At 32.6% G+C, this 9134-nt stretch overlaps 1 protein-coding gene across 1 annotated transcript; it reads left to right on the top strand.

The window, feature by feature from the left end:
* The first annotated feature begins 2592 nt into the window (after window positions 1-2592).
* LOC126696721 (uncharacterized) lies at window positions 2593-7402 on the top strand. Its single transcript, XM_050393415.1, has 4 exons — window positions 2593-2836; window positions 4535-4734; window positions 6414-6886; window positions 7016-7402. The coding sequence occupies exons 1-4, from the start codon at window positions 2674-2676 to the stop codon at window positions 7041-7043; spliced, it is 864 nt and encodes a 287-aa protein (XP_050249372.1). The 5' UTR covers window positions 2593-2673; the 3' UTR covers window positions 7044-7402.
* The last annotated feature ends 1732 nt before the right edge of the window (window positions 7403-9134 follow it).

Below are 9134 nucleotides of genomic sequence, written 5' to 3'. Positions count from 1 at the left end.
GTTTTGGACCATGTTCATTTAAAGCCCAAAAGAATCCCAAAATCCATCCAACCAAACAATTAATTGGTTTCATGGCTTGTATAATTTTTACTTCAGGGAGGGCTCATGGACCACATTATATTTCTTATCCCCACAAAATGAGATTCCTCAAAAAAAAAAACTCATATTATCAAAAATGGGTTGTTTAGGAAAATTCCAAAAATTCAAGTCTATTGGAATATTTGGACAATGTGATTGTGAGACCGACCCATATTTATTGAGGGCCCAAACATTAAAGGCAAAATGATATATGTAGCTGACCGGCATTCAACCCAAGAAGGCTTATCAAACTAGAAGACAAAACATTCGTTAGTATGTGAAAAAAAAAAAAATCTTGCACATCCCACTAAGAAGTAAGCTGCCAGCACATAAAGCATTCATCTCTTTTATTTGGCATATTAGCAAACGAGACCAAAGGTATGGTTACAAGGCCAAAGTTCAAAGATGCCCCAACCAAATTCAAGAAATGAGGAAATTTCCCATCACTCATAACACTTCAAGATGAAACTGCACCTTAAATCTTCAGTTCATGGTCCAAACACATGAGTTTTCGTGGATGAAATTTGAGAATTTGTGATTTGGAGGGCAGTATAGCTCCAACAATTCCCAAAAGTAATTGGGCATTAAGCTTGGTGTATCCATCAACTTTTTGAGGTCTTGAAAGGGCCAATACGTAATAGGATTTCATCACCAAGCTAGTTTTAGGGAAATGGGTCTCCCTCTCCTCTCTTTAGTCTAATCAAGATTTAATACCTTTTATTTGTCGAGAATTTTTTTTGATGAAGAAGAAAGATCAAACAAAGGAACAAAGTTTGGAGGCATGAATAGTCATTTCTCTTATACAATATTTGCCCGAATATAAGTGTTTCTAACTTTTTATTGAAAATTTGTCCCTAAAATACAACCAAACCTATTGGTTTCTAAAAGATTTCAAGCGGTTTTAAAATTTCAAAAGTTAAATGAAAATGAGAGTTAAACCCATATTTATAAGCCAAGTGTAAATATAAATAAAGAGTTATAATTGTTAAAAAATGGTTAAAATAATTTCCCACTAGTGTAATTTTGGTCATAGAAACTGCAAAAACCAAAATTTTGCACAATCTCACCTAAAACTCGCTGGATACTTACTAAAGCAAATTATACAAAATTTCAAATCAGAGAGCCACAAAGATCTCACCTCTCACTTGGATCTACCGAGATGTTGACCAACTTTTCTGACCTTGTGTTTTCCACTTTTTTACTATTGTTTCTTTAATGACCTCACCTAAAAAGGTAATATCACATTTTTCACCTACAAAATGGGATTAAATAACATTCTTCCACTACCAAAGTGGAATCAAACATGTATTGCAACCTAATAGGATATATAAAATACCCAACCTCTAATCATCAAAGTAGCTTGTAGCTTCGGGATAAATAAACCAAATGACTTAAATTTTCCAATATTTCCTCTCTTAGCCAAAGATTATATAGGTTATCAAGAACCCATTACCCAAGGGAGAGGAATACCACTCCTACGAGTTGGTCTTTTCCTCCCATTTTTTCCACTTTACTTTCAAGATTTGGCATGGTTTAGGAGGACCAAGTAAAGTACCAAAGAACTAACCATCTAAGAAGTAAAGACCTTATCATCATCTACACTCAGAAAATTAATGCCATCTTTCTTCCCAATTCCCATTATTCTCTTTCCTCACATCACCATTATTCTCAAGACGCCTTAGAAAATCCTTTTCCACACATCACAATTATTCTCTTTCCTCACTTCACTTCACTTCTCTTCACTTAAAGCCTATTTAAGTAAGATAAAATTGCTCTCATAAAGGAGTCACACATCTTTCTAAGCTAGTGATCAACAAGAGAACTTGACCCAATTGATCACACTCTTTTCCTCCAATTACACTCAAATTTTTTCCACTAATTCGAAAGTTTTAAGGTTGAACCTATATTGGTTTACTATTATTGTTACCATTGGATTTTTATTATTTTATTCATATCTTAGTGATGGTTCAAGGGTGTTAAAGAATCGTAGTTGTAGAAAGAGTATGTTGTGTCTGAAGAAAGGAATGCACTGCTATCCAGAGAAGGGAGAAGATTACGTGGAAGATTTGGCATTCGTGGACAGCACCAAAAAAAAAAAAAAAAAAAAAAAACCAAACTCCTAAATTGTAGAATAAAGTTTGGCTACAACTCTACCAAATATTTTTTTATTAAATGTGATTTTTAACAAATCTATCATTAGATTATATTTTTTTCTTCTCCTCTATGCTTGCAAAATTTTCAAAAAACCAAAAATCAATAGTTATATTATCAATTAAATGTTTAAGTTTTAAATTTTTTACATAAAATTATGTATAAAAAATAAAGTTATAAATTAAATAGTAAATAATATTTAATTAACACAAAATTTAATATTTCTTAAGAACGTAAAAGAATCAGAATAAAAAATTGAGATTTTTAAAATATATAACAATGTAAAAATATTTTTAATTGAATTTGTAGCCAAATAAATCCATTGATCAGGTCAGATGCGGGATAGGAGTAAAGTAAAACGCTGGGCTTCGTGGCCCCATTTGTTCTCTTTTATAGATACGAAAAAGAGAGAGTAAGAAGAAGGAAAAAGAAGAAGGAAATACTATGATATTGAACTCAGCTGCAGGCATTGGCATGGCTGTCCCTTGCACTTGCAGGCCTCCATTATTATTAAGGCCCATGTGCTTAAGCTCCAACATTAACACAGAGCAGCTACGTGCCCAGCTTGATCAGCTTCACTCTGAGGCAGCAAGTACCAGAGCCAAAGGTATGATAATACATGTACCCATTTGATAATAATTAACCATACCCGTTTGCTCTCTTTGATAATTCTGTTGATAATTAGCCATACCCATTTGCCTTCTCAATGCAAAATCATTTACAGGATATATTTTGTCATAGTTTATCTCTTCTTTGATAATTGTGTGTTTCCCAGATAATTGTTTGGCCAGTTGAATTGGAACAATGACTTGGTATATCATATAGCCAATATATAAAATCTTTCATTATAAAGTAATAGTATTGAAATTATGACCACATGAATTGCTCATGAACAGGCTTATGACTTTTTAGAGATGATGAATTGGGTTGATGGGTTTGTAACCCAAAATGAATTTTAAAGTTATGACATTTGTACAGTAAATTTTGCATATTTTTACACCTTTACTGGGTAAATCAATCAGAACCTTTGGCCTCTATAGAAAAAAAGGGATAATTTCTTTGATGGATTTTTTTTGAGGATGATTGGCTCCAGTTCTTGAAATGGTAGAAGTAGGTGTTCTGTATGGCCTTTAATAAAAGAAAAATGTAAATTTTCTTTAGACATTTAAGGATTTTTTTATAAATAAATCTAAGTAATAGAGATTTTATTAAGAAACAATAGAAAAAGTACACAGCATGTGCACCCAGTATCCTCCAAGAAATTACATTCTAAAATTTAGAAGAGGAATATTCCGATAGTGAATGGCACTGGATGCTGCCACAGCATTCATGAAACCATAGAGTGATATTAAGAGCATTGACTCTAACTAGTTCAGGTTGATCTACACAATGTTCAAACTGTAGTTATTTCTCTTTTGCCAGAACATCTGCATTTGACAAAGGCAGTCCAGTGCTACTATCATGATACATGACAATCGAATCTTCCTTTATAGCTTGCTAAAACTCCAAAATCATTGCTAGGCATAAACCTATGTACTTTAAATAGAATTGCACCAGCGACCAGCTCCCTCACTATGGCACAATGTAGTATTCTTACATATCCAATCCTATTTCAAAATAATTAACTTTTCTGATCATACAGTTACAATTAACCCAAATTTTCTGGCCAACCAAATAATTCTATGTTTTGTTGGACGTTTGTACACCAAATGCTATACACACTTTCACATATATTGCACCACTTTTTTTTTTTACTGAAGGATATAAGTGTTTTTTTTTTTTTTTTTTTTTGTATACATGTGATTAGTAATTTTGGTTGTGAACTTGAAATATGGTAATAAGATTGATTGTAGTGTTCATGCTAGACTGGGGGATGTCTTTGCATTGATTTTTATTTGAAGCATATTGAGCACTAGTCTTGGTTTCTTGTAGTATTGTGTCCCTAGAGAATTTTACTGCTTTTCATTTTTTTTCTGAATGCAAAATCAAACCTCAACTTGTCTAAATTATTGGTTGTTTCAGTGTGAATTTAGATGTAAGAGGAACTTAATGTTGGATATCTGAATGACAAATTTTCTTTTCATTACTATTATGAATTTATGGTTTATAATTCTTTTATATTTGTTGGCGAGCTCTTCAGGCATTGTTTAGATATCAAAGAATTTATCTTCTCCATTCAATTGCTTATGTTTGATATTTGACAATTGAAAAATACTCCATTGCTTTTAGTGCCAAATATCCGAAAAGCATACTGCATATAATTGGTGACATCATTTTAGAACACTTTGTCATCATTGATTTTCAGCAAACAGTGCAAGATTAAGGCTTCTGCGATTGTCAGAAGCAGCTGAGAAGATTCAACGACAAGCAGCTATTAGTGTCCAAACTGGGAAGGAAAATGATGTGAGAGAACTACTTTTTCAGAAGAAGAAGGTTAAGCAAGCTTTGGAGAAGTCAAAGAGCCGCATTGAATTGCTTGATGAGCTTTCCACAAAGCTTAACAAGGTAGAATAAAGTGTTAATTATTAGAAAAGCATTACTTTCATGTTGGATTCAACTGAGGAACTTCCTGGACTTTTTAATATCTATATTTTAAGTAGCAAACTGAGTCACATCAAATTTTCATAATAGTTCCTCCACAACCCACCCCCCCCACAACACACACCTCCCATGGCATGCTCCAACTCTGCAAGTGAGATTGTGTTGCTAGTTGTGTTATATGTTATGCCTATCAGGCAGTGAATATAATAAAGGAGGGAAGGTGCACTACAACTAACATAACAGCCAGTTGAAAACCACTAGCTAGCTAGGCTAATTGAAAAGCAATTTGAGGTGGTGGAACCTAGAATCAATTAGGATTAGGGATTATATCTTGAGGCAGCTATGCATGATAAGATATTGCAAGAATGATCATGAAAGTAACTGTAACTTATGCATAGAGCGTGCAAGTGATACAGTGCGTGTCTTTTCTTATTCTTCCTTCATGCTTTGGGAAATAGATGTCTGCCATATGGAGTGTTGGAGGCTCTTGATAACTTTCGACCTAGTTTATGGTTTTTGAAAGGAGGTTGTCCTTGTCATGTTTAATGGTCTTAGTTCCTGTTTTAATATATTACATTATCTGTTATAGACTTCAGAGAAATTTAGTTGTAACATATTATTTGATTTATCTCATGCATGCTCTGATTTCCTTTGAAATTGAGCTATCAAAAGCATTTTACATAGCAGTTTAGGGGGAGAAGGGGAGGGGGATAGAATGTGTCCAATATGGTGCCAGTGAGGAAAATGGGACATCTTTGTGAGATCATATTTTCTGTACTTAACTTACCATCCATGCTAGTAGTCCGCTATTCTCTTTCTCAAATTAAATAAAAATTAGAGGAAAATTCTGGAATTTAAGGTTATATAAGTTTGGATGCATCAAAATGTTTCTCTTTTTCAGAGAGAACAATCTGAATTTTTTATGTTTGTTTTTGACAGAGAGAGCTGGTGGACATTTACAAAAATACTTAGCCAGTATATAGCAGTTAGTGTGAATTAGATATGATTTTTCTTAGTGTATAAAAGCTTTTCTCGAGTTTCTATCTGACACTAGGTCTCATGTGTTCTAGTTTTTTTATTTATCCAAATAAACCCTATCCTTGTAGCAAGTGCTGCCACAGGGTTTATCACAAAAGCATAGGGATTGGCTGCCAACACCATGTCACACATGCTATGTTAAATAAGTCCTTCATAAGACCCTAGCTTAGACAGGAAGAGAGATTAGATAGCTCTACAATCCATCCATCTTATCCCTATGTCTTAGACCAAACTGATTCCACTATGCATCGGCACTTGTTATGCAAACTAAGTTCATGTAAATATAATTAGTTTAAGACAGATGTTGGGCTCATGTAAATAAATGGTGGATTTTATTAAATAAATTTGTTTTGTATATATCTTGTACATGATTGTTCAACCAGATAAGATTCTCTATATAATTTACATATATGTCTTATTATGGCCTGAAAGATCTCTACTATTTTAATCAATGTGTAAAAGCTACTTATGATTATTTTAAATGTGTTTCTTTTCATGTCACTGGATTTATTTTATTTTCAAATTTTATATCTTTGCTCAATCTCATTTAAGAACAAAATCTTTCAGCCAACCATATGATCAGAAGAAACCTAATTTGGTTTCAGGCCATATCTCTGAAAGAAAGTCAGCTGGTTGGGAATGTTGGTTTGGATCTTGAAGTCGGCAATGAAAATGCACCCAGTCCTGTTCGGATTATAACACCAAAGCAGGAAAATAAAGATCTGAATGAGAACATAGAAGTTGAGCCTCATGTGCTGGAACTTGATGGCCAACAGGATTTGCAGCTTTGTTCAGAGATTGAAGAAAGCCTACTTGTTGGTAAGGAGCCAGAGGATATTCAAGCTTCTTTGAGTGTTGGCATTTGGAATGATAATGACCTAATCAGTGGCTTGAGTGGAATGTCTTCTTATGATGAATTCTTAGAACATATAGATCAAGAGCTGAGCAAAATTGAAGCAGAACTTGTCACCATCTTGAGGGTCTCAACCTTTGTACTAGATAGCAAAGAGACACCAAAAAATTCAAAGGTGCAGCAAACTCAGGAACTTCTAGAGAGCATCTGTGGGATTAGAAAAAGGTATGCATATTAATAAACTTAAAAGTTGATATATAAATATTTTGAAACAGTCATGATTGTTGCTGAGATTTATATACTAGTGCAAATTAATTTAATATTGAGAATGCAAGTTTATTTTCTCCCCCACAGAATTGCAAGTATCAAGTTGACAAGGTAGAGACCAGATGATATTTCATCTTTTCGTACTCAGTTTTCAGCAGGCAGGCGAGGATTGATTCTATGTATTGTGGTGCTGGCAGCTAGAGAGAGAATATGAAAAGATTGTGAGAGCTCAATCCTAGACTGGCTGGTTTCTCTTTTGATGTGTATTAGTAACTATATAATTACAAGTTTTCCCTTATATAAAATATCCATTAACACTTTCCCCAAGCTGGAGCATAGGTATCCATCTTGCCCATCTTACGAAGTTCCTTAGTAAATATGTCTCCTAATTGATCCCAAGACTTGACAAAGGAAGTAACAACTTGTTTCACAGATCATACCTCAATTAAAGTCAGTCCAACTCAATTTGCTTTATGGTCTCATGAAACACAGGATTACTAGCAATATACATAATAACTTGATAATCACAAAACATCTTCCAAGGCTTATCAATAGAAAATCCCAATTTCTTATAAGATATTCAGTCATAACATTTTGCATGTTGTATGAGCCATAGCCCTATACAGCACACAAGCCTCTGTCTTTCAAAATGACCTCGAATTCAATCTACCCTAGAAAATCCAACAACCTTCAAATGAATGAACTAACAATTTCCCAAACACTAACTAGATGCTTGTATGCGAGTCTTTTTTGGTCACTGTATACAAATACATGCAACATAAGTTAGTTGATTATGTTCAACCTATTGTTTTAAAAATATAAAAGATGGCCAAGCATTTAGATTTTTTTTCCTGTTAAGGATCCTAAAATTGTTTCCTTCATTGTGACCTCATTTATCTTGTGTTTTTGTTAAATGATTATGCTTTACTTTATGAACTATTAAGTGTTATTTCTAAATTGAGCATCATTGAGATTACTTGGAGATTGTTTTATATATATATATATATATATATATATATATATTTGGGATCATGCCCAAGAGCATTTTTAATCCATGGAGGAATTAATTCGGTAAAACACTCTTCCTTTATTTTGAATTTTCTTCCTTAAGCCTTTTGTGGACACTATGGAGAGAGGAATCATCAAACTTTTGAAGATGTGGAAGGCTCCGTTGTTTGGCCATAATAATTTTTCATAAGATCATTATTTGAATGGTTGAATGGTCTCGTGTGTTGTGTCCTAGTGAGATTAATTATATGCTAGAATTCATTGATTCTTTTTTTTTGGCAAATCTCTTCCTTTGTAATTTTTAGCAATTCATGCATGCTTAAGGTAGATCCTTTTAATAAAACTTAATACTTATAAAAAATAATAATAAAATAATGGTACAATATTATAGATATATATAATCAATTCCACACTATAGGTTGGAATTCTATTATATCTATAAAAAAGTGAACTCCTTTGTTTTAGTAACGAAAGAGAGGGTTTATAATAGAAAATCAAAAGTGCTTTTCTGTGAAATTCCTTTATGTGAGCATCAAAGTTACTATTTAATATATTACTGCTACCCATGTTCATGGAAAATACTTTATAATCTGAAATTTTATTACTTATCAAAAAAAATGTTTATGGAATATGCCTATATACATGTATAAACACATAAATACATATATAAATGTATGTAATGTAATATTCAGAGAAAAAAAAAAAAAAAAAGTACGTTATTTAATAGATTATATAATATATTCCTCATGTTGAGCATTTGAAGAATAATAATTGGTCATCAATGTCGCCGAGCTCCCAGCTATAAAATCCAAGTTTCTGTTTCAGATTGCTTCTGCGATGATGGAGAAAACTAACCATTTTCTGTCTCTTCTATTTTGAATTTCTTGGATCTGTTGTATTTTTGTAGTTAGCTTTGTTCCTTCTCATGTTTCGTGTACTTCCGGTTAGGTTTCGTCGCTTTATCTCTTCTCTATATACTATATCTAATTGAGATTGGGAGTCTTGGTGTCAATTTTAGTTCTAATATAACCCTATGTTTTAATTGAAATAACCCTTTTTGATGTGATAGTTTCTCTTAAAAAAGGAAAAAAAATTAAGAGTAATTTATTTACTTCAAATAAATATTTGTATATATATATATATATATATCTATCTATTTAATAAATATCTAAAATTTGAAATGTAGCTTTTATTGTTG

The sequence above is a fragment of the Quercus robur genome, chromosome 8 (genome assembly GCF_932294415.1).
Source record: "Quercus robur chromosome 8, dhQueRobu3.1, whole genome shotgun sequence".
In the NCBI taxonomy this organism is placed as follows: domain Eukaryota; kingdom Viridiplantae; phylum Streptophyta; class Magnoliopsida; order Fagales; family Fagaceae; genus Quercus; species Quercus robur.
This window is presented reverse-complemented; position numbering and strand designations above follow the sequence as displayed.